Here is a 24,997-nt window from a genome sequence, read left to right as displayed (position 1 = left end):
GACGTGGCAGGTTTCTTCAGACTCTGGTGAAGGTGGTCAAAACCCCGGAAAATAAAAGCGGAATTTTCCCCCAAGGCCGAGACTTGGACAGGTAGAAAATTGCAGTTTCCTGATGGATGCCTAGGTTGTTTCCAGAGATGGGTACATCCTCATGTAGGTAATGAAGAAAATAGCATGTCATCCCAAACCACAGAGGACATCTTAATTAAAATCTGTTCATTTCCTTCCAGGCATTTTTGCGAGCCCTTGTAGAGCATACCAGTGATGCCGCAGAAAAGCGAAGGTTGCAAGAACTATGTAGCAAACAAGGAGCGGCTGATTATAACCGTTTCATAAGAGACTCTTGTGTCTGCCTGTTGGACTTACTCCAGGCTTTTCCAACTTGCAGACCGCCCCTCAGCCTGCTCATAGGTAAGGAGTTGTCTCGGATGTGATTGGTCGATTTTTTGGAGAATGAATTGGACGGTCCTTTAAAGAAAGAAAAATCACTGTTCAGTCATGGCCCCTTTGCGGTTTCCGTAGCCAAAGTGGAAAAAGCAATATCAGATTGAAGTTTTAATCAGAAAGAGAAGAGCTTACCGACTCAGATGCCGGGTCCCATTAAAAAATACTTTTAAAAAACAGCTAAATGAGTATGAACTGCCCACAGCATTTTCTTTCGTTCCTCTCCACATTCCTTTATTTTTACCAAGATAACTATTATTCCTCCTTTAAAAATGCCCAGGCTTAATTATCTCAAATAAAAATGATGTGACAGCTCATAATTGTGTGTTTCGAGAATTGATCCTGTTTATTGAGTGCTTGCCATGTGCAGAGCGCTGTATGAACAGTGCGGGAGACTACAGTATAACAGAGTTGCTGGACTCAATTCCCTCCCCATACGGAGTTTGCCCATGTGTCCTTTTTGCTTACTTTCTTGGAAAGGAGGTAGTGTAGTAGTTGCATTTTAAATGAAGTAGCTGTTGCCAGTTTGCAAATCATATTCAAAATGCGATTTTTCAATGGATGAGACAAGGAAGTATTTGTTATTTAGGGTATCCCAAGTTAACAGAAGCGGATAAAAGAGGTGACGCGTGCTCTCCCAACCGCTTATCGCACGGTAGACGCTTCAGAGATACCAGTCTCCTATGTCACGAAGAAGATTAAAACCCTTTTAAATGGCATTAACCGATTGTTGGGTTTATTTTCCAGAACATCTTCCTAAGCTCCAGGCCCGACCGTATTCGTGTGCAAGGTATTGGCATTTCTTTATGTACTATGATAATTCTTCAAAGGAACTCTTGGAGCTTTTATCAACCTTGAATTACTCACTGCTGCACTTTGAGGGATAGATAGGTAGAGCAGAAGAAAGCATTTCAGTAAAAATGGGCCTTCCACTTTGCTTTCTATCGCCCTTTGTGTAGAATATCACTAGGTGTTTCAAAGCCCCACTGTTGCTTGGGGAGGGGAAATTGGTTTAAGACAGTGGGACCATTTCTTCAGCTTGCTCTCCGTTTGTGAAGGGAAAGAGAGGCTTGTCTCTTTAAAGAAAATTCCGTTTTCAAGAATAATAACATGGACACTGTTTCTCAGCCTTGCTTTGGGAAATCTTAGAAATCTTCTGCCAGCTGGAAAACTGTCAGAGCTGTGTCTGGAGGCAAGAATGGTCATTTTAAACAGTGAATGAGCATTTATGCCTGAACTTTCATTTAAAAGAGACGAATAGCATAAGCCCTATCTAGTCTTGAAGCTCAAGCAGGTAATTAGAATCATCTTGCATATTATTAGGAAAAATTTCTTGGCAGGGAATCACTGTAGCTTTGCAGTTTTTCATTGGTACTGAGCAACTGAAACTGAATCTCATTTGCGACCACCCGGCGATGCCAGCCTGGCGTGGGTGCAGCCATTCCAGGGCAGGTGTTTGACCCCTCCACCCGTGTATGTCCTTGCAGTTCCAGTTTGTTTCATCCGGGAAAGTTGCATTTTGCATTTAACATCGTGGAGTTTCCACTTTGCCCAGCCCAAAAAGGAGTGTGTACGGGATGGCTGGCCAAACTCATCGCCCCCATACTTCAGCCCGACGGAAGTGCCCGGCAGGATGGGGATGAGCAAAGCATGGCTCCAAAGGTATTTTATGCGTTTGGGCGTCCTTAAACCCACGGTTTATTAGCCCTGGAGAAAATGCTTTTGTCTCTTAGAACTGTCATTATCATCCTGCTGATTGTGATAGTGAGTTCATTTGGAAATGTGTAGCCATCTCTGTGATTTCCCCTCACCTGATTTTACTTCAGATGCAGCCGTCATGTTTAAGGCACCATTCCCACTCTTAAAGGGTCTCTGTGTCTTCTCCCCACTCCTGCAGGGAACGCATGACTCTTTGTTGGCCCTTAATATGCGGAAAGACGTCTATGAGAATCCTTTCTCCTTGTAAATCATTTGCGTTTTTTAGTCATGCTTCCCAGCTGTTTTGGTTTATTTAAGATTCCTGAACTGGGACACTTTGCAGTCCTTAGGGAGAGTCAGAGCGTCTTCTGTTGTGAATTGGCACGGCATTAGGGAAGAAAACAGCAGCTTGGAAGAACCTTTCTGTTTCATCTTTACACTTTTCCAGTTACTGCCTAAAGGGGGAAGAGTAGTTTTACATTCTGTTTTTTCTCAAGTTCATAAGTACAATGTTAGGCTTTGGGTAACAGCATTGTTTGCTAAAGAGGTAACATTGGCTAGAAGAGTTTAGGTTTTTTTTTTTCTGGTATATGTTAATTTTTTAATAGGTTAGATATTAGGTATTTTAAAATTAGGCACATCATTATTCAATGACATGGCCGTGGGAAAGGTTTTGATAAGTTTTTATAAGTTGTACTTCTTATTTTTGTTTGTTTACCACGGGGACACCAAGAGTGTTTTTTTTTTGTTTTGTTTTTTCCTCCCTTAGAGAAAAATGTCAGTCCAGCCCTGGCTGCAAAGTATATGAAATGTTGGGACTCAGCCAATTAGTTCAAATTTGAGTTTTTCTGATTTGCTATATTGAATTAGTGGCAGATTGTAAAATGAAATTCAGTTGATATTGTACATAATCAACTCTACTAAATTTCTAAAGCAAAACTCAGTTCAGATTACTAATAAAATAAAGTTATGTTTATTCGAGCAATAGAGGATGAGACTGATTCCTTGATTTTTCTAACATCATCATGCAACTGGAGGATGTCAGGATGATTCCAGGCTACAGCACTTCTCGAGTTCCACGGGTTTAAAGTCCGGTCAAGGGCTGATTACTTATTTGGGGTTTATCCGAGCTTTTGTTTATCGTTTTCTTTCCCTCTGTGGCTTTTTAAACTATAGTTGGTTTTTCTGTTGCCACCCCTATCTGTCCTCTCACCTCCCTGAGTTGACTATGCCAAAGGCTGGGTCTTCCTGGGAAAATTCTGAATGCCAGAATCCAGGTGATAGCGGACTTGTTAGATCACCTCAGAGGCATACTTCTTGATGAAACCCCTCATTAAGGAAAACTCTCTTATAGTGTGCATACCTTGATCACCACATATATGCATGCAATAGTTTCATTCAAAATCAATCAATCATACTGAACACTTACTGTGTGCAGACCACTCTACTAATTGCGTGGTAGAGTACGATGCAGTAGAGTTGGTAGACACACCATAGTTCCTCCAGATTGAAGGAGGTGGAGCAAAAACAGGTGCTATGGAAGGGCTGTTTTCTTTTTGTTACAACCTGTGCGGTTGCGAAGATTGGAGTTGTGATGACAGGTAAATCTTTACCTTGGATAATATCCTCCTGGGTGTTAATTCTTGTTATCACCCAGGTTGCCAGTTACCCTGCACTCTAGGGACTGACGAGACCTCCAGAGCTGTCAAAGAGGTGAAAGAGAAGATTTGGGTGGGGAGCCTAGGGGAAAGGGTGGAGGGAGTTCGACAGAATATTTTTTGTGCTTTTCAATCAGACATCTGAGTTGATGTCCAAGTTTCCGAGGCAGGCTCAGCGTATTCAAACTGCACATAGACTTTAGCCTCATGTGACTTTTCAGTTAATCAAGAATTGTTTCCGCACACTGCAAGAACCTTGTTTGAAGATGCCTTCATGGTTTAGCACTGTGTCCGCGGCCACCTGCCCGTGCCAAGTGGTTTATTGTAACACCGCAGCAGTGAATCCAGACAGGCTGGAGTTGCTGAAAGAATATTCCCTAGTGACGACTTGCTTTCTCGTCCAGTTGCATCATCAGTCAATCAATCAGTGGTGTTGACCATGTGCTTATTGCATACAGAGCATTGCATTATGATTTGGGAGAATACAGTACAACAGAGTTGGTAGATAGGTTACCTGCTTATGATGAGCTTACAGACTAGAGAGGGAGACCGTCATTAATAGAAAAAAGGAGATAAATTTGATGAAAGCGGGCATTGTTGCAGAAATGAGTGTTTCTCTTTTATTGGGTGAGGTTCTCCTGTATGAGATGATAGGTTGCCTAGCAGGTGAACCTACGGAGATAGTTCGAGAGAGAGGCAGTAGAGCTCTGTGGAAAAGGGTGGAGGGAGTTTGACAGAATATTTTTCATGCTTTTCAATCAGACATCTGAGTTGATGTCCAAGTTCCCGAGGCAGCCTCAGCGTATTCAAACTGCAGATAGACTTTATCCTCGTCTGACTTTTCGGTTAAACAATCAAGAATTGTTTCCACACACTGCAAGAACCTTGTTTGAAGATGCCTTCATGGTTTAGCACTGTGTCCGCGCCCACCTGTCCGTGCCAAGCGGTTTATTGTAACACCGCAGCAGTGAATCCAGACAGGCTGGAGTTGCTGAAAGAATATTCCCTAGTGACGACTTGCTTTCTCGTCCAGTTGCATCATCAGTCAATCAATCAGTGGTGTTTGCCATGTGCTTATTGCATACAGAGCATTGCACTGTGATTTGGGAGAATACAGTACAACAGAGTTGGTAGATAGGTTACCTGCTTATGATGAGCTTACAGACTAGAGAGGGAGACCGTCATTAATAGAAAAAAGGAGATAAATTTGATGAAAGCGGGCATTGTTACAGAAATGAGTGTTTCTCTTTTATTGGGTGAGTTTCTCCTGTATGAGATGATCGGTTGCCTAGCAGGTGAACCTATGGAGATAGTTTGCGAGAGAGGCAGTGGAGCTCTGTGGACAGAACACAAGACTGGGAGGTAAAACCTCTTGAGTTCTACCTCGGGCTCAGTTGCTTGGGAGAAGCAGCATGGCTCAGTGGAAAGAGCACGGGCTTGGGAGTCAAAGTTCATGGCTTCCAATCCCAGCTCTGCCACATGTCTGCTGTGTGACCTTGAGCAAGTCACTTAACTTCTCTGAGCCTCAGTTACCTCATCTGTAAAATGGTGATTAAGACTGTGAGCCCCACGTGGGACAACCTGATCACCTTGTATCCCCCCCAGCACTCAGAACAGTGCTTTGCACATAGTAAGTGCTTAACAAATGCCATTATTATTATTATTATTATTACTTGCCTGCTGGGTGGCCTTAGGTAAGTCACAACTTCTCTGTGCCTCAGTCTCCTCATCTATAAAGTGGCAATAAAATACCTCTTCTCACTCCATTTTAGACTGTGAGCCCCCGGTGGGACTGGGACTGATCATCTCGTATATACCCCAGTAGTTGGCACATAGTAAGTGCTTAATAAAGACCATAATTATTACAAGTCAAAAATGTATGTGGAAAAAAGAAAGTGTAAAACATAGAAAATAAGACTGTGGATTTCCTCCCCAAATAACAATTGTTTTCCTAGGGTAGGTAAGGTTTAATGTGGTTGGTTTTACCAAAAAAAAGTTCCCTTTTTTCAGGAAAGAAAATGGAATATTCAGGGTCTTCATTCAGAAATGCCTTGTCGTTATCGGTCTTCATCTCATCCTCGTGGTACATTTTCACTTATTTTGGAAGAACATAATGGTGTCATTTTAATTTCAGATCTCCATATTTTCACGAACAACAAATTCCTTCCACCTACCCAGTGATACTTCAGTCCCTGTTATCATGGTGGGTCCAGGAACTGGAGTGGCACCCTTTATTGGTTTTCTCCAACATAGGTAGGTGCTGCTTTATTGATTACTTTAACAAAGAACCACACTCTGGAGTATCGGGAAAATGGCGATTCCCCCCCCCCCAAAGTTGGGTGAAAATGTTATAGGTGAGAAATAGGATGATCCAGGGGAAAGAACGTGGCTTAGGAGTCAGAGGACCTGGTTCTAATTCTGATTCCACCTGCTGGGTGATGACCTTGGGCAGGTCACTTCACTTCTCGTGCCTCAGTTACCCCATCTGCAAAATGGGAATGAAATCCTCCTTCTCGGATAGGCTGCAGTAAACTAAAAGGACAAGTCACCAGAAGATTAAAAAAAAAGTAGCCCAGAGAAGCAGTGTGGCCTAGTGGAAAGGGCACGGGCCTGGAAATCAAAAGACTTGGGTTCTAATTCTAGCTCTGCCCCTTGTTTGCTGTATGACCTTGGGCAAGTCACTCAACTTCTGTGCCTCAGTTACCTCATCTATAAAAGGGGAATGAAGACAGCTCCCTATGTGGGACATGGACTCTGTCCAACCTACCTCCTTCCCCTCCCCAAAGCACCTGTATATATGTTTGTACAGATTTATTACTCTATTTATTTTACTTGTACATATTTACTATTCTATTTATTTTATTAATGATGTGCCTCTAGCTTTATCTGTTTATTCTGATGACTTGAAACCTGTCCATATGTTTTGTTTTGTTGTCTGTCTCCCCCTTCTAGACTGTGAGCCCGTTGTTGGGTAGGGACCGTCTCTATATGTTGCCAACTTGTACTTCCCAAGTGCTTAATACAGTGCTCTACACACAGTAAGCGCTCAATAAATGTGATTGAATGATTGAATGAATTTAACAAAAACCATAAAAACAAAAAACAAAATTTTTTGTGGCATATTGCCCTAAGAAACGGCTTGAAACCTGCCCAAGACTTGGTATGCTTTCTAGTCTTAATTTTTGGCATGGTAGACAGGTGCAGTCTGCAAACACCATGCATTTCTGTCAGCTGTGTGACTTTGGGCAAATCACTTCACTTCTCTGGGCCTCAGTTCCCCCATCTGTAAAATGGGGATTAAGACTGTGAGCCCCCTTTGGGACAACCTGATCACCTTGTAACCTCCCCAGCGCTTAGAACAGTGCTTTGCACATAGTAAGCGCTTAATAAATGCCATTATTATTAGTATTTCTTGGTCAGCTAAGGAAGGGATGTCTGACCTGCATGGAGGCACAGAGGCTTCAGAAACCACAGAATACCAATTGTAAAGCTCCGAACCGATCAATTTTAACACGTTACCGCTAGCCTTTAAATACCCTCAGACTAGAGCACGTGTTTTTTAGGATCAAAAATTGGTTAGGTAGAAAATGTTAATTCTCAAGTCTAGACTTTGCCTTTTCTGGAGTAAGATTGCAGCTAGGTAAAAGTATCAGAGATCACCTTGGCACTACAGTCCCTACCCAACAGTCTAGAAAGACTGTGAGCCACATGTGGGACAACCTGATCACCTTGTATCTTCCCCAGTGCTTAGAACAGTGCTTTGCACATAGTAAGCGCTTAACAAATGCCATTATTATTATTATTACACCCGAATGCTGATGAGACCTTGATCTAAGTCGATCCTTACTGGTCCAAAAACTCACCTTGAGTGTTTGTGTGGAATATGGTGAAGTGCTTAAATAGTTGAAACTGGTCCCAAATGATATGAAAGCTTTTTCATCAAACAGCAACCTATTTTCCGAGGACTCAAGTAGTGCTTGAAGAGTGGTACACTTTGTACCAACGTATGTCCTGTGATTTGGTAAAATGGCGGGGGGCGGGGGGGGGGGGGGTTCCGCCCCCAGAATCAACTGGTTTCCTTTTCCAACTCAGTAGTTTTTGGAAAATCGGTTTTCCTTAGAGGATTGTTACACAGTAAAACAACTTTTGTGTTACCTCAGCTTCTTCCTCTGTGGAAACAGTGGGGACCTCCCCCTCGTACCCCCCTGGTCGTACATCTCTTTCAGGAAGTGGAAGAGAAAGCCTATTCCAGGAAGCTATGCCCCCCTTTGACCCCCTAATCTCCTTCCTTTCAGCTTCTTTACTCCCTTTTCCCAAATGCTGGGTAGGCTGTGGAGACGGGGATCTTGTGGGGTCACAACGTGCAAACAGAATTATGAACTTATTGCAGAATCTGGGTCTTTCGAGGGTTCCGTGAAGAGAGGTGTACTGATAGGAGAGCCAAGCCTTTTAGCATGATCTTATGTCGGGAATAGTTTTCCTCTGAGATACAAACTACTTTCAGAAGAATCGCTTCCCAGAAACGTATATAACCCGGATAACCCAGGCCAAGTGAGGTTTCTTCTTAATAGCAAACTATCTTTGTTTTGTCCCCTCCAAATTTTCTTCCAAAGAAATAAAATAGAATTTATTTGTCTTCTATGTGGATATTCTCAAGAATTCTACAATTTCTCATGTCTACACGTTCAGGGCAGGGATTAAGTCAGAGTGGGTTTCTTGGGATACTTCCCTGAAAATGGAAATAGCTAGTGTAAATAGTACTTTATGTGCTACTTGATATTTTTGCAGTTAGACATTGAAGTGACTGAAAATTCCCTTTACATTGTCAGAGGGGGAGTTTCCCATGACATGGCAAACATTGACTTGAAAGACGTATTACACCATGAAATCAAACTTTCGGGTTTCATTCAATTTTTCATGCTGTTGATTTTAAGGTACAGTATTACATTTTGAAAACCAGCCCAGACTCTTGAGAGATTATGTACTTATTTTTATCATTATTTATGCTAAGCCCTTTCTAAGAACAGCACGCTGAGTTCTTCAGAGAATTTATAGTGCCTAGTACAGTGGCAGGCACCCTGTAGGCACTCAGTAAATGTTAATTGAATGAATGAACTTTAAACACGGAACATTTGTCATTATAAAATTGAAAACATGGAAAGCAAGGAAGAAAATTGAGAAGGAACCAAGGTATGTGGCAAACCTTGTTGATTATTTTACCTTGAAGCGTAGAAGACTGAATTTATGTCTTAACCAGAAAGGCTTCTTCCTTTTCTTCCTCCCTCCCCAACTCCCCCCAATAGACAGAAACTCCAAGAGCAACGTCCAGACGGGAACTTTGGAGAAATGTGGCTGTTTTTTGGCTGCAGACATCAGGATAGGGACTATCTGTTCAGGTATGTAAGAATTTTAAATGATTGAATGGTTCTGCTTAACACCAGATCATCGTGTGTTAGGCAGGAGTTCTTGCGATGCTGTGGTTACTCAGTGCCTGTTGCATTTCAGAGATGAGCTCGACCGTTTCCTTCAGAATGGCACTTTGACTCATTTGAAAGTCTCCTTTTCAAGAGAGGTTCCTGTTGGGGTGGAAGTTGCCTCGCCAAAATATGTGCAAGACAATCTTCGCCTCTGTGCTCAGGAGGTGGCAAGAATCCTGCTCAAAGAAAAGGGTTATTTCTACGTGTGTGGGTGAGTGGTTTTAACACTAGAATCCCAACTACGGGGAGCCGATCAGCGTAGACCTTATTTAAGAAATGGGGAACTTTGAAAGGCATCAAACCGCTGGTTAGCCCCTGTAATGATGACAAATTCCTTTCTATAGTTTGAATAGGAACATAAGTGCTGAGATTACATTTAGAAAGACAAGATTATCTCGTCACTTGGGAAAGATAGCGAGCTTTTGCACACTCTTAAAGTAGAAAACCCAACACAGATCATCCAGACTTAAAGTCCATGGAGGATTTGCTCAGCATCAGTAAGAGTAGCCTCCCAATTAATCAATCAATCAATAATATTTATTGAGCGCTTACTGTACTAAGCGCTTGGGAAGTACAAGTTGGCAACATATAGAGACAGTCCCTACCCAACAGTGGGCTCACAGTCTAAAAAAACCAGTCAGGGGGGTGCGGAGAAGGGGGAAAATGCTCTTTTACTTTCTTTCACAGATAAATCATATCACTCATCTTCCAGGAATAAAAAGCAGTACCTTCCCACCCCCATGCCCTCTCCCCAGTCCTTCCCCTTCATGGTAGTACCGTGTGAGGTTAGATTTAGATCCTCCAGACCGTAAGCTAATTGTGGGCAGGGAGCGTGTCTACCAGCCATTGCTTTGTACTCTACGAAGTGCACACAGTAAGTAGCCCTCAGTAAGCACCATTAATTGGTCGATTGGCAGAAATCAGAAATCTCACTTCCCAGACATATTCAGCTTTTTTTTCCCCTCTCCTGCCAGGGAAGACACATTTCCCTGGGTAGAGAAAAGGGTCCTTCGCGCCTGCTCCCCACCATGGGAGAGTAGCAATGAGGCCCAGCTTGGCAACCATGAATCAAGCAATCAGTGGTACTTATTGAGTGCTCTCTGTGTGCAGAGCACTGTTCTCAGTGCTTGGGAGCGTACAATAGAATGCAGGCTTGATCCCTGCCTTCAAGGAACTGACAATCTAGTTGGCTTGAGACCTGCAGGAGAACTGCATTTTGCACTCCTGCCTAGCCCTGACTCCCAAGCTGCCCATCCACACCCAACTCAGAACTGTAATGAAGGTAATTGTGCTGGAGCTGATCTGTATTTAGGTCACACCTCTCCTGTCCCCCAGTTCGAACCACAACTTGGCTTTGCGTAGCCACGTAGGGACTCACGCCATTTGTGGGTTTGTCAGTCCTTAGGTCTCTATTGCCAGACTCCCACGAGAAATCAGCATTGTTATTTGAATGATGCCATCATATCATTATAGGACGAATGGTGCGTTCTCCATATCACAGGTAGTAAGTGTGGCCATTGATGTTCAAAATCTATTGCTAATTAGGAAATGTCTGTACTTTTTTTTCTTTTAGTGATGCAAAGAACATGGCAAAAGATGTCAATGATGTTCTAATAGAGATTTTAAGCGATGAAGCGGAAGTTGAAAAATTAGAAGCAATGAAAATATTGGCCACTTTACGGGAAGAGAAACGCTACCTACAAGATATCTGGTCTTGAAGCCTGGATTCCGCACTCAGGAAGGAAAGGAAGACTGTCTCGCCGATTCAGCCCTGGTTACCTCAAGAAGACCACCACACTGCCACCGTAGCTTGTGATTAGTCCTTAGTTTACATTATTTTATTTGCTTGGGGGAACTTTCTAGAACAGATGTGGAAAATTCCCCTGGGTGTTCTCATCATTGTAATTTTTGAATATCACTTTTAAAACATTTTAAATATTGAAATATGAATTGAGGGGGGGGGCGTTTGCTGAAACGAGTAGGGTTAGTATGGGCATCTCAGTGGTCCGATCTCTTTCCTCTGAATGGAGGATCCCAGATGGAAATGGCCATGGAGCTAGATCCGAACATTACGCTGCTATGTGTGCCACCCACCCTCCGATCCCCTCGCCTGGGACTGCTGGCCCGCTCGTTTTCAAATTGTTGGCTCAAACACACATTTAAAGTATATATTGCCACATTTTATCCGGGTGCGTACGAAAGATTAACTTATTGCCAGAATAAAGGATTTTGAAATCGTTATTTTTGTATCTATTTTAATGCAGATTACATATATGAGAATACTTTTGAAATGCTGTTGGGAAAAGGATTTGACAAGCTCGTGTTCTTCCATTTTAAGGAGAAAACTGCTTCAAATAAGAAAGAACTTTGGAGGTAGCAATTCATTTCCTGAGTTACCAAGTTAACGTGCCAGGTTTTTACCTTTGGACTTGGTAGCTTTTCTCATTCTAGTTTCTTTCTGGAAAGGGAGTTAGAGAAAATGAGGATGTAAAAGAGAGAAAACTCTAATTCTAAAGGTCCAGGCTGAACTGCCAGTGGGGGTCATGCCCTGAAGAAATACAATGGACAGACCCAAGCCTCAGATTCCATTTCTCTTATGGCAAGTTGTTTGGAAATAATTTACAGCTGTAGGTCTAACGCAGGGGTGGACGATGACTCGGGCGGGGACCGGGTCACAAACGCTATCCGGTGTTCACGATTCCCGTCAATAAAATTCATTATGACTACTATATACATGGATTGTGACTACTTCCCTGTATTGTTAAAAGATTTATTTGGTCCTACCTGCTTCTGAATGTTCTTTTTCAGTTCACCACCCAGTAGCTGCTTGAGTACTCTCCTCCGTGTTCCTCACATGCCCACCAAGGCAGGGGAACTGACTGCCATCAAAGACTTCGTCGTTCATGGTGCTGTTTTGCCATTTGATGCGGCTTATAGGCGACGGCGATGAGACGACTCAGGAACCAACATGCGTCCTCTGCGATAGGTGCAGGTCAAACCGCTCTGTAGAAGGTGGGCTCTTACTGCTCTCCGTAAATTGATAGTCTGGGATGAAGGTTGGTGGTTTAGTTTTGCCACACTCCACCAGAGTCCCGAAGAATATACGAGGCATTGTAATTTGTTTTTTAAAACACTTATTTTCTTATCCCTTTATCACTGACTGGTTTATTGTCTGGAGAACAAGGTTTGATTTAGGTTATCTGTGAAAAGTCTTTGATTATGAATTTCCAGTCTTTGGGCTTATTGTCAGCCCTTAGTTGCACTTTCCTGCCGCTACAGTGGCATTCATTATCATCTGAAAGTCCTTCATTGAATTTTGAGTGCATTTTAGTATTTCTGTGTTCTTGAACTTTAGCTGTTTTCTCTACAGACTGGGGAAGTCTCCCACGGAACGAGGTGGGTTGACTAGTTCAGGTTTGTGCGATCAACTTCTGGTGTTGGGGTCTGAAATATTTTGCTTTATCTTAAAATGAGCACATTTGAAGTTGTTGCAGCTTCAACAATGCTTAACAAAGGATTTCGTATGAGACCTTAACTGTTAATCAGTCTATTAAGGTTACTTTAAATAAAAAAGAAGACCCAAAGAGAAGATTGTTCCTTCTTATGATCCATTTTTTTTTTTTCCAAAAATCGTTAGAGTGAATTTACTGAGGGAAGCACTAATTATATTCTGGCAACTCTGGACGGTTCTGCCAATAATGCAAGGTTTTCCAGGAGAAAGAGGGGCGGGCGAGCGGACCGGCCGGGTCACACGTTCGCCCCCGTGGAGCCAGACATGGAAGGAGCCGCCGGAGCCAGCCCGGGGTCCCTGGTGTCCGGGGAGCTGCTGGGCCTGGAGTGCGGCGGGGAACGAGGTCCCTGCCAGCCTTGGGGGCTGCCTGGAGGAGGTTTCAGGCTCGGGGTGGCCTAGAGGGGCTTCTTGCCTCATGCCTCCTGCAGGCTTCCCACCCCCATTCCTGCATGTTAAGCATTGTTGAAGCTGCAACATGTCCAAGACTGAACTCCTTGTCTTCCCTCCCAAACCCTGCCCTCTCCCTGACTTTCCCATCACTGTTGACGGCACTACCATCCTTCCCGTCTCACAAGCCCGCAACCTTGGTGTCATCCTCAACTCCGCTCTCTCGTTCACCCCTCACATCCAAGCCGTCACCAAAACCTGCCGGTCTCAGCTCCGCAACATTGCCAAGATCCGCCCTTTCCTCTCCATCCAAACCGCTACCCTGCTCGTTCAAGCACTCATCCTTTCCCATCTGGATAATAATGGCATTTATTATTAATAATAATAATAATAATAGTGGCATTTATTAAGCGCTTACTATGTGCAAAGCACTGTTCTAAGCGCTGGGGAGGTTACAAGGTGACCCCTTTCCTGCATGTTCCTCCACACCGCATGCCCCTTCGCTCCCTTCTGCATGTTTCCCCATTTCTGTGTGCTCCTCCCCCAATCCTGCCCGCTTCCCTTCCTGCAGAGAGGCAGCGTGGCTCCGTGGCAAGAGCCCGGGCTTTGGAGTCAGAGGTCATGGGTTCAAATCCCGCCTCCACCCATTGTCAGCTGTGTGACTTTGGGCAAGTCACCCAACTTCTCTAGTGCCTCAATTACCTCATCTGGAAAATGGGGATGAAGACTGAGCCCCCGTGGGATCACCTTGTTACCTCCCCAGCGCTTAGAACAGTGCTTTGCACATAGTAAGTGCTTAATAAATTGGAGTCAGAGGTCATGGGTTCAAATCCCGGCTCTGCCAATTGTCAGCTGTGTGATTTTGGGCAAGTCACTTAACTTCTCTGGGCCTCAGTTCTCTCATCTGTCAAATGGGGGTGAAGACTGTGAGCCCCCCGTGGGACAACCTGATCACCTTGTGACCTCCCCAGCACTTAGAACAGTGCTTTGCACATAGTAAGTGCTTAATAAATGCCATTATTATTATTATTATTAATATTAATAAATGCCATTATTATTAATCAATCAATCAATCAATCGTATTTATTGAGCGCTTACTGTGTGCAGAGCACAGTACTAAGCGCTTGGGAAGTACAAGTTGGCAGGAGGGAAGGTCCAAAATGTAGTAATTTTTCCTTGTTTGTTTTCACTATACTTTTTTTATTATTCAGTTAAGCTTTCCTCAAGTTCGTAGGTTTTCTCCCAAAATTTCAGCTTTCTTTAATCAGTTGCTGCTCACACCAGATACTGAAAAGGAGTCGATTCTGCTCAACTTGAACTATAATGTTTAGTTGTCTCATTTGAACAATCGGTTCAGGCAGGTGAGCAGGGGTTTAGTTGCATATAAACTTTATGTTGTGCGTTTTCTGTTGGCTGAAGGAAAAGAGGAGTGATTTATTCAGGGTGCTCAGAGGTGTGCCTTTCCATGCACTTTCTGTATGGTTTAGTGGATAATCTTGTAAAACTATCTGCCCATTGTTTGGGTGTACAATACTACTGAGGTATTTTTTTCATTTGCCGATGCAACATGGCATTCAAAGGGTCATGGGTTCTAATCCTACCTCTGCCATTTTTTTGCTGTGTGGCCTTGGGGAAGTCACTTCACTTCCCTGTGCCTCAGTCCCCTCATCTGTAAAATGGGGATTAAGACTGTGAGCCTCATTTGGGACAGGGACTGATTTGCTTGTATCCACCCCAGCGCTTAATACAGTGCCTGGCACACAGTAAGTGCTTAAAAATAACACAATCATTACTATTATTCTTAGTGGAAACTATTTTGTGATTTGATCATTTTGGTTCAATTTGATTTCCACAGTTTTAATCAGTCCAAGCAATAGTATGCATTGGGCGTTCACTATATGTTGAGCACAGAATTACATGCTTGGGAGAGTACTTAAAAGACATGTTACCTGCCCTCAGGGAGCTTATAAAAACTACTTATTTTGCATTATAGACAGACAAAAATGAACACTTCTAAATGAGGGACCCTGAGAAAGGGATTTCTTATTTCTACAGTAATGTTGTTCAATTTATATTTTTATGAAATATTTAGCCACCATGATAAATATTTTCCACCTTGGACAGAAGCATTAACTCACCTGTTAATAAAAGCAGTATAACTTGTCCGGGTGCTAAATCAATTCTTCAAGGCTTTCATCAACGTTTGATTTAATGCTAACATTTTTCTTTTTAAATATACTTGGATGACATTTTAAGACCGTGAGACCTCCAGAAAGTTTTGACATCCACTATATTTTCCTAACGACAGTCCGAAGAGTTGACTTAGTTTGACCAAGTTTTTGCTTATCTTTTGCAGAAGGGAAGATCTTCTGTTTCAAATCTATTAAATTACCCAAAGAGTATTATATGTGTTTTATGTGGGTGAGAAGCAGCGTGGCTTAGTGGAAAGAGCACAGACTTGGGAGTCAGAGGATGTGGGTTCTAATCAAAGCTCCACCACTCGTCTGCTGTGTGACCTCGGGCAAGCCACTAACTTCTCAGTGCCTCAGTTACCTCATCTGTAAAATGGGGGACTACGACTGAGCCCCACATAGGGCAACCTGGTTACTTGGTATCTATCCCAGTGCTTAGAACAGTGATGTGCATTTAGCTTTAATTCTATTTGTTCTAACGACTTGACACCTGTCCACATGTTTTGTTCTCTGTCCCCCCCCTTCTAGACTGTGAGCCCGTTGTTGGGTAGCGACCGTCTCTATATGTTGCCAACTTGTACTTCCCAAGCGCTTAGTACAGTGCTCTGCACACAGATTGAATGAATGAATGAACGAATGGCACATAGTAAGCGCTTAACAAAGACCATCATGATTATTATTATTATCTAGTCTCACCACTCAGATAATCATTGTCATTTGGTAACAATTCGTTTTACCTCTAAAGCTACATGGCACGAGAGCCACTGTAGCCATAGTTTCCGATCCACCGTTCTTAACAAAAGAGTTTTCACGGGAGTAAACTAGAAATTCGTATTCCCACCCTTCCATATTTCTTTTTCATCGTCTTAAAATAGCAATCTAAGCTATTGTACTCCAATACCATCTGGCAGCTGAGACTCATTCACCCACTTTTCATTCCCATTTCCGTAAAAACAAGAGCTATTCGAGTGGAGAAGACAAGGTTTAAGACGTAAACATGTTTCCCCTGTGTGTTTTTCATGCCGCTTTGTCTTTTTTCTCTCTCACCCAAGTGCCTCTCTAGGCCAAGTCTCTACCTTAGTGAATGTGGAGTAATATGAAGTATTAGTGTCTGAAGTATGTCTAGAGAAGCAGCATGGCCTAGTGGAAAGATCTTGGGCCTGGGATTCAGAGGACCTGGGTTCTAATCCTGCTGCCAAGTGCTTTGCCTTGTGACCTTGGTCAAGTCACTTAACTTTTCCATGCCTCAGTTCTCCTGTTCTCCCTCCTTCTAGACTATGAGCCCATTGTTGAGTAGGGACCATCTCTATATGTTGCCAACTTGTACTTCCCAAGCACTTAGTACAGTGCTCTGCACACAGTAAGTGCTCAATAAATATTATTGAATGAATGAATGAACACTTAGATTGTGAGTACCATGCGGGATTAGTGACTGTGTCCAACCTAATACACTCGTGTCTACCCCAGGGCTTAAAACAGTGACACAGTAAATGCTGAAAACATACCATTTTTTTTTAAGTAACATACCATAGTGTATTAGTCCAGAGAAGAAAGAAACATTTTGGCTCAGGAGAAAAGTGTAACTTGCTTGTGGGCTGGGGATGCATCCCTGCTTATTTTGTGTCTTCTAAGCATTTACAACAACACATTCCACCCAGTGGGCATTTAACAAATGCTACTACTAAGGCCTGATTGTCTCAGAATTGACCCCAGAATCCAAGTAGTTTATTGTAATTTTCTTGAGGGCAGGGATCGCGTCTACTACTATACTCTCCCAAATGCTTATTGAAGTGCTTTGATTGAGTTGTGACAGGAAGAAGGGGAGAGAGTGTTTGATAACAGCATCCTGTTGAGTATTCCCAGGCCAATAAAGACCATCACCATTCACTACCATCAATTCCAGGTCTTCAGCCCCCTCAGAGAAATCGCACAAAACTCCCCTGTTTTTTGCCTATGGGCCGAACTGATACTCGGAACCCCGGCTACGGATTGATTTGCCAAACGACTTCTTTTCCGCTGTCCGGTTCCTTGCACAAACGAGGCCTGTGTTTCCACAGATTTGAAGCCCAGTTTTTTCAGGGTTAAGACTTGTAGCCTAATGATCCTTGACATCACCTTTTCATCGGAGGAAGACATCTCTGGGGAAGAAAATCCATAAAAGTTGGTCTCAGATGTATTGTCTGTTTTTTCTCACAGACGTGCCATACACTTGTTTGGATAAAAGTTCTCCTGCCCTTGTCTCCTTCCTGGATGGATTTGCCAGCCTTTTCTTTCATGCATCCCTCAGGTGTGTGTGTGTTGGGGGGCGGATTTGCATCACTTCAATGTCTAAATATCCATGTCTCCATTCAGATTGGTAGTATATGTGTGCTCCAGATGCCTTTGTAATATATTCCTGGATGAAATGTCTGTTGCTGCCCATGGCATTCTGTTTTCCATACTGATTACCTTCTGTGTGAAGAAATATTTCTTAAATTTCCCAAGGCCTTGCCATTTCCTGCTTCCCACTCTATTTTGTTTCTACCGATCCCATTTTCTGAGGTATCCAATTTTTCCTGTCTTTAATGTGTTACTGTCCATACCAATCCCCTTCTCTCCGTATGTTTGTGAGGTCATTCTCCTATTTTTTTTTTAACTTATCCTGCTCCTGGCAAAATGATACAATTAGAAGATGAGGCAATGCAGTGGACTATCTTGTGGTGTTCGTTATGCTTTTTATCCTACTGGCCTCTTTGCTTCCCTCCCTGGATTTAACATTTTATTTTAAAATTACATTTCCAGAAATGTGAATTCACTTCTAAGTACATCCAGCTCAGTGTCCTGTCTCCGGCTTCCTGGCAATGGCAACAGGAAGGTTGTAAGAACTCTATGATCGTTTAATCCTATTTATCGAGCACTTACTGTGTACAGAGCACTGTACTAAACACTCGGTAGAGTACAGTATAACACGTTCCCTGCCCACAACAGTTGTCCTTGATGTTTAAGGCGGCACTAGTTAACATTCCTAACTCTCCTCTGGTAATCCATTATGGACTGCTCAGCCACGAATTAATCCAAATTCATCATTTCTCCTTGTGACTTCATTTGTTCTGATGATTTTGACACCTGTCTACATGTTTTGTTTTATTATCTGTCTCCCCCTTCTAGACTGTGAGCCTGTTGTTGGGTAGGGACTGTCTCTATATGTTGCCAGCTTGTACTTCCCAAGTGCTTAGTACAGTGCTCTGCACACAGTAAGCACTCAATTGAATGAATGAATGAATGAATGTGATAAAAAATTCTGCCAGCCATATGGAGTGTATTCTTTGGTAATATATTGAAAGTTAATTGGTGATTATCTGGTAAATAACACTAATTGGAGAACCGATTCCGCTGTTTTGGGCTGTAACCTTAGAAAGACAATTTCTTAGTAACCTTTGTAAGGGAGGATGAGGAGAACGTGGAATGGAATCCATAGGTCATTCGAAAACTTACTCTTGGTCAATAGCTTCAGAACACTCCCCCCATCTTATTAGAACTGTTAATGAGATAAATGGTAAAGATTTGAGCCTCTTCTCCCTCTCTTGGCTTATCCTCTACCCTTAAAGCCCCATCCCACTTTTTTTTTTTTTGGCGGGGGGAAGAGTTAGGAGTTACTGTGGCAGTAGGAATGCAGATACTCATTCAAGTCATCACTTTCCTCTGTCCCCACTGCGGGCAGCAATGCTTTAAAAAAGCCTTAAATGTGAAGAAATCAGGGAACCCAGCTGCTTTTGGCATCAACCCTTTCCTCCCTCCCAGAACTGAGCAAGCTTCGACCCAGTGAGGCAGCACAATGTTAAAAATAGCTGCAGGTCAATAGCGACCTTCTCTTTCCTTTCTTGGCCTTTTTTTCACTTCAGATTGATTACAGCTATTTATCTTTGATTTGTAGTTCTTTAGATTCATAAACAAAGCTAAAAAAAAGGTTTGTGTCCACCCTTGATTTATATTAAAGTTAGTTTTTGCTACTTAAAATTCTGTTTGGCTCTAAGAATGAGTAGGCATTCTTCATAGGTGATAGTTTTTGTTTACTCATCAGATGATGTTATTTGCCGGATAATCACTAATATCCTCTAAGTACAGATCCTTCTTTGGAATACAGAATAGTCAGAGCACCTGCGCAGCAGAGAAGACAGTGTAACTTGAATATAATTTATTCAGAAGGCATTTTGGTGTTTGGCCTTGCCATATTTGCTTTCGATGAGCCTTCCTGGAAGAATGTTCCATAGCCAATTGAGACCCGTCCTGTAAAAGTGTACTTGGAGCTGTGTAAGTTCTGAAAATGTATTCTTTACTGGAAACATTCTCTGCATTCTACAGTTGGACAGATTCTTAAAATTGGTATTGTTGGCATAATCAATTAGATGTGTGAAACAGAAATGATCAAGCAATCCAAGGTTTTAAAATATGAACAAAGTTGGATTAAGGGCAAAGACATGAAAAATCAGGTCTTCACCCAGTATGAAAGATTTAAATGAGAATCTGCGGTGCACTTGTTTTTGTCTACAAGCCCAGACTTCTCTGTTTGCAGGACTCTTAGTGACTTCAAAGAGTAATCTTTATACAGTTGGGTGGGAGGGGCAAGCGGTATGTCTGGCAGGAGTTAAGAGCTGAGTCCTAGAGAATAGAGGAAAGTTAGGGAAAAAGAGGTAAAACCTTATTTAGCTTTCTGAAGGATGATGCCGGGATGAGACATTCTAAAAAAGACAGCTTGAAATAGAAGTATTTTTTCAGAAAATCAATGTTATTTGAGTGCCTACAGTCTGCAGGCCATTGTACTAAGTGTTTGGGAAAGTACAGTACAACAAAGTTGATAGGCACAGTTCCCCATTGCAAAGAGCTTACAATCTACTTTCTAACTTGGCTATCACCGTCTCCCATCTAGGGATTCTCTCAGTGAGATAATAAGGTATTTTTGAGCTGTGTGCTCTGATATGAAAAAGATTACCAGAAACCGAAAATCCAAATCCCTACTAAAATGAAAGCCAGGCAAATCAGATGCAGAAGGCTATTCCCAAACAAATGCTATTGATCCAAAAATGGTTGGGCATCATCTGATTAAAATATAAACCAGTGGTTTCATGTTGGTGTCATTTGGAGCATATGTCTAATTGTATAAAAGAAAGGAATTTTAACTTCACAATTTATAAAATATTTATGAAAGAAGGCATGCTTATTTATGGAATATTTTACTCCTGTACAACATCTAATTGTCTCCTCACAATCCACATCACTGTTTGGTGGTTTTAGGCCTCCAGGACTGCAGAACCTCAGGAAAAGCAATAATTCCTTAAGTGAAATGATGTTTATTGAGCCATTCAATCAGTGGCATTTATTTAGTGCTCACTGTGTGCAGAACACTGAACTTTTGAGAAAGTGTTGAAGGCCTTCCCAGACTGAGCCTGCTCCTTCCTCTCCCCCTCCTCCCCCTCCCCATTCCCCCCGCCTTACCTCTTTCCCCTCCCACAGCACCTATATATATGTATATATGTTTGTACATATTTATTACTCTATTTTACTTGTACATATTTATTCTATTGATTTTATCTTGTTAATATGTTGTGTTTTGTTGTCCGTCTCCCCCTTCTAGACTGTGAACCCGCTGTTGGGTAGGGACCGTCTCCATATGTTGCCAACTTGTACATTCCAAGTGCTTAGTACAGTGCTCTGCACACAGTAAGTGCTCAATAAATACGATTGAATGAATGAATGAATGCAACAGAGTTGGTAGACATGATTCCTGCTCACAAGTGGCTTAAGATCTGAAAGGGGAGAGCAGACATTAAAATAGAATAGGGACAGGGGAAATAGTAGAGTATAAGAATATTTACATTAAGTATGGTGGGGCTGGGTTGAGTATCAAGGTGTCAAAGGGGTTCACAGCCAACTTCTTAGCACAGAGGGGAGGGCAGGTAAGGGAAATAAAGGGCTTACTCTGGGAAGGCCTTTTGGAGGAGATGTGATTTTAGGAGGGTTTGGAAGCTCATAGGAGTGGTGGACTGTCAGATATGAAGGGGGTGGGAGTTTCAGGCCCAAGGGAGAAAGTGACCAAAGGTGCAGTGGAGGAATAGGTAAGATGGTGGTATGGTGAGTAGGTTGGTGTTAGAGGGGCGAAATACGTAGGTTGGGTTATAGTAGTGAGGCAGCATTATTTAGTGGCGAAAGCACGGCCTTGAGAGTCAGAGGGCATGGGTTCGAATCCCAGCTCCGCTGTGTGACCTTCGGCAAGCCACTTAACTTCTCTGTGCCAGTTACCTCATCTGTAGAATGGTGATTCAGACTGTGAGCCCCATGTGGGACAACCTGATTACCTTGTATCTACCCCAGTGCTTAGAACACTGCTTGGCACATAGTGAGAGCTTAACAAATACCATCATTTTTTTTTAAGTAGGAAATCAGTGAAGTCAGGTTGGAGGGATAGAGCTGATTGAGTGTCCACAGATCCAACACATTTGTACTAAGCACTTGGGAAAGAAAAACAGAAGCCTGAAACACTTCCTTGCCCACAAGGAGCATGCGCTCTTGTCAGTCATCATTATTGAGCGCTTCCTTTGGGCAGAGCACTGTAATGAGCCCTTGGGAGAGTACAGTAGAGTTGGTAGACACGATCCCTGCCCTCAAGGAGCTTAAAGTCTAATGGGGGACAGGCATAAAAGCTATTTAGAAACAGAGCAATGAATAATTAAATGTATTGCCAAGTATACATTTGTACACAAGTGGTGAGGGTAGCCAGTGACAAGCCAGAGCCCTGCAAGAACTGCCAAAAGTGCACTGGGCTAGGATAAAGTAGCTTGGGCTTGTCACCTCCAAACCACCCCTTTCCTCTTCTCCATTTCAGATCTCTCAGGATCAGGAAGCCATAGTGCTGAGGCAGTGACACTGGCAAAGTGGCACAGGGCATTAGTACGTGAGTGGTTGCATCTAGAGGGTGCTGGGATTTAATAGTAATAACAGCCATTATAGGGATATTGGTTAAACTCTTAGTATGATTGGATCACTCCACAAAATGCTGAAGTAGTTGCACAAAAATCAAGTCAGCACAGTCCTTGTCCCACTGGGGCTCACAGTCCAAGTAGGAGAGAATAAAAGTGTTGAATCCCCATTTCACTGAGGTACAGAGAAGGTAATAATAATTACGGTATTTGTTAAGCGCTTACTATGTGCTAAGCCACTGTTCTAAGTGCTGAGGTACTTCCCAAGCGCTTAGTACAATGCTCTGCACACGGTAAGCGCTCAATAAATACGACTGAATGAACGAATGAGGTCACACAACAGACAACTTGTGTGAGTCAGGATTAGAAGCCAGGTCTTCTGACTTTCAGGCCCGTGCTCTTCATTCATTCAATCATAGTTATTGAGAGCTTACTGTGTGCAGAGCACTGTACTGAGTGCTTTCCTCTAGGTCATGCTGTTTTCCAGGCTATGGGCTCCCTCCCGTTCCTTCAGATTCTTGGATTTGGGGCAGGAACTCCAGCACAGGCACTAGGGAGAGCTGGCTGTTTGGAAGTGCCTAAAGTGTAAGTGACTGGGACACAGATGTAAAAAAGTAAAATCCCACTTTATTCTAGTGTGATCATTCTGAACCCATACAACATCATGCTCTGGAGTTTAAACTATGTGCTCTTTAAACAGAGGATAATTAAGCTCGGTAACGTTTGGCACGGTCTTTGGATTATTCATCGTATTCAGTTGTAATTATGATTTTGAATTAGGGACGGGAATAGGTGGCCGAGCTGAAGGAGAAAGGGAATACTACTTGAAGTCAGTAGCAGAACTTTGGGATTTAATCAAAGGCTTCAAGATGAGGGTTTTGATTTGGAATAAATAATATTCCTTATTTTGTTTGAAGCTCATTTTTACTAATGAAATATGTATTTAAATTGTCCATGTATTTTGTGTGACCTTTTTTTTTTGCTTCTAAGGGGCCAGGCAGGTTTTCAGAGATACCAGGTCAATCAAAAGGGGGAAGTTTTCCTGGGCCCCATAATGATTTTTACACTTGCAGAGAATGGGAAAAAAAGGGTCTAAAATGAAGCCATGTGGGAGAAGTCACTGTAAGAACGATCGGATTCCCACACCACATCACCAAGGGCACTGACACACTGTAAAAACTCAGTACAGGCAGTTGGTTCAGAATATGCTCAGGTAGCAGCCCCCGACCATCGCAGAGTAGCAGCCAGTTTACTAACAAGTCGACAAAAAGGCCACGCACGCCTGTCTGGTGGCCGTCTCTCTGAAGCTTCTGTGGCCAGTTCTCTGCTGATGGCGAAGACAAAAAACCAAACCAAAACAAAACAAAAAACCTCCAGGTGAAACATGAATAAATTAGAAATCCATATAAAGTGATCTTGGTGTTTTCCTGGAGCCTGGAGCAATAAAAGTCAAGCAGGATTCTTGGTGCAAACTTGAAGGAACTTAGTTGTTCTATCCCCTATACAAGTTGCCTTCCCACTAAACTTCAGTTCCCATGACTTCTTGCCCAGAGAACAAGTACTGGCTCAAAATGGGGAATGTAAGGTCTGGATCCAGACAAGGTTGAGGCTGTTGTTGAAGGACAGACTAAACAAAAGCTGAGGTGGGAAAGGGAGTTTAAGGGAAAAATAGGACCAGGCTCCCCCAAACAATCACTAGAGACCCAGGGAACCCTTGGGAAACACCGTTAGGATAGCATACCATGTGTACGCCAGGTAACACTTAGATTATTAGTTACTGACACTTTTGCTTTGTCTCACAATTAGGAAAAGCTTTCCGAAAAAGAAATGTTTTCTCCCAACTACTTCTGCAAACACATGCACTCAATTAAGTAGACTCATTTTCAACATCTGTTCCTGGTGGAAACCAAACAATATGACACTGACTTCACCCTTTGAGATCAGAAATATACCCAATACTCAAGTGGAAATGACTACATTTCTTGCCGATAAGGTGTGTGCATTAAGATTGCCGCAGCTCCGAGCCTTTGTCTTGCAAGGCGTGTATCGTTTTATAAAGCACAAGGAGGAAAATCTTACATTTGTGTAAATCTTGAGACAAAAAATCAATTCAGAATATGTGGAAAACAGGAACAGTAATTCTTTCAACAGAGTTTGTAGGTCGTTTCCTTTGTTCTCTCTTACAGCTGTCTTCATTTTTTTTTTCATGTTTCTTTACAGAGAACTCAGTGGACTTGTTATTTTCATTTTTGGAAAGCATTTCAAAGAACCTCCTTCTGCCTTTAAATATGAAGTCAGGTGTAATTATTAAAATAGATGATTGCTATTATACAAGACGTGTCCAGTGCAGACTGCTGAAAGTAAACCTCTGTACTCCGTGGTGAGCTCAACTCGGGTCTTGACGTTATTGCTAGAACAACGCTTACGTTAGTTGTTAACGTGCTCAGTTAAAAACTCATTTACAACTAGACCTTTTGTCATTTCTTGACAGTGGATACATTTAAATTCCATGTGATGGAAGTCTACATATGCGAACTGCTGAGGTTTGTGGTCAGCTGGAGCATTTAATACCTAGGAATTTACAAGGAGAGAGCAAATAGGTAGTAAATATCAGTGTAGTTATGGAACCGGCTGCTGTAAATGTACCTGTTGTAAACATGCTTCCCACCTAAAGGAA

At 42.6% G+C, this 24,997-nt stretch overlaps 1 protein-coding gene across 3 annotated transcripts in view; it reads left to right on the top strand.

Moving 5' to 3' along the window:
* MTRR (5-methyltetrahydrofolate-homocysteine methyltransferase reductase) overlaps positions 1-11,518 on the top strand; it is a 33,420-nt gene extending 21,902 nt beyond the window's left edge. For all 3 annotated transcript variants that reach the window (XM_038770512.1, XM_038770511.1, XM_038770513.1), the window contains exons 10-16: positions 231-411; positions 1,192-1,234; positions 1,932-2,106; positions 5,935-6,053; positions 9,104-9,196; positions 9,306-9,488; positions 10,851-11,518. In XM_038770512.1, coding sequence (XP_038626440.1) covers positions 231-411; positions 1,192-1,234; positions 1,932-2,106; positions 5,935-6,053; positions 9,104-9,196; positions 9,306-9,488; positions 10,851-10,995 — 939 coding nt within the window. In that variant the 3' untranslated portion in view covers positions 10,996-11,518. The remainder of the gene's footprint in view (positions 1-230; positions 412-1,191; positions 1,235-1,931; positions 2,107-5,934; positions 6,054-9,103; positions 9,197-9,305; positions 9,489-10,850) is intronic.
* The last annotated feature ends 13,479 nt before the right edge of the window (positions 11,519-24,997 follow it).

Source organism: Tachyglossus aculeatus, chromosome X3 (assembly GCF_015852505.1).
Source record: "Tachyglossus aculeatus isolate mTacAcu1 chromosome X3, mTacAcu1.pri, whole genome shotgun sequence".
NCBI classification, from domain to species: Eukaryota; Metazoa; Chordata; class Mammalia; order Monotremata; family Tachyglossidae; genus Tachyglossus; species Tachyglossus aculeatus.
The sequence above is the reverse complement of the archived record's forward strand: the minus strand, read 5'-3'. Positions and strand labels throughout refer to the sequence as shown.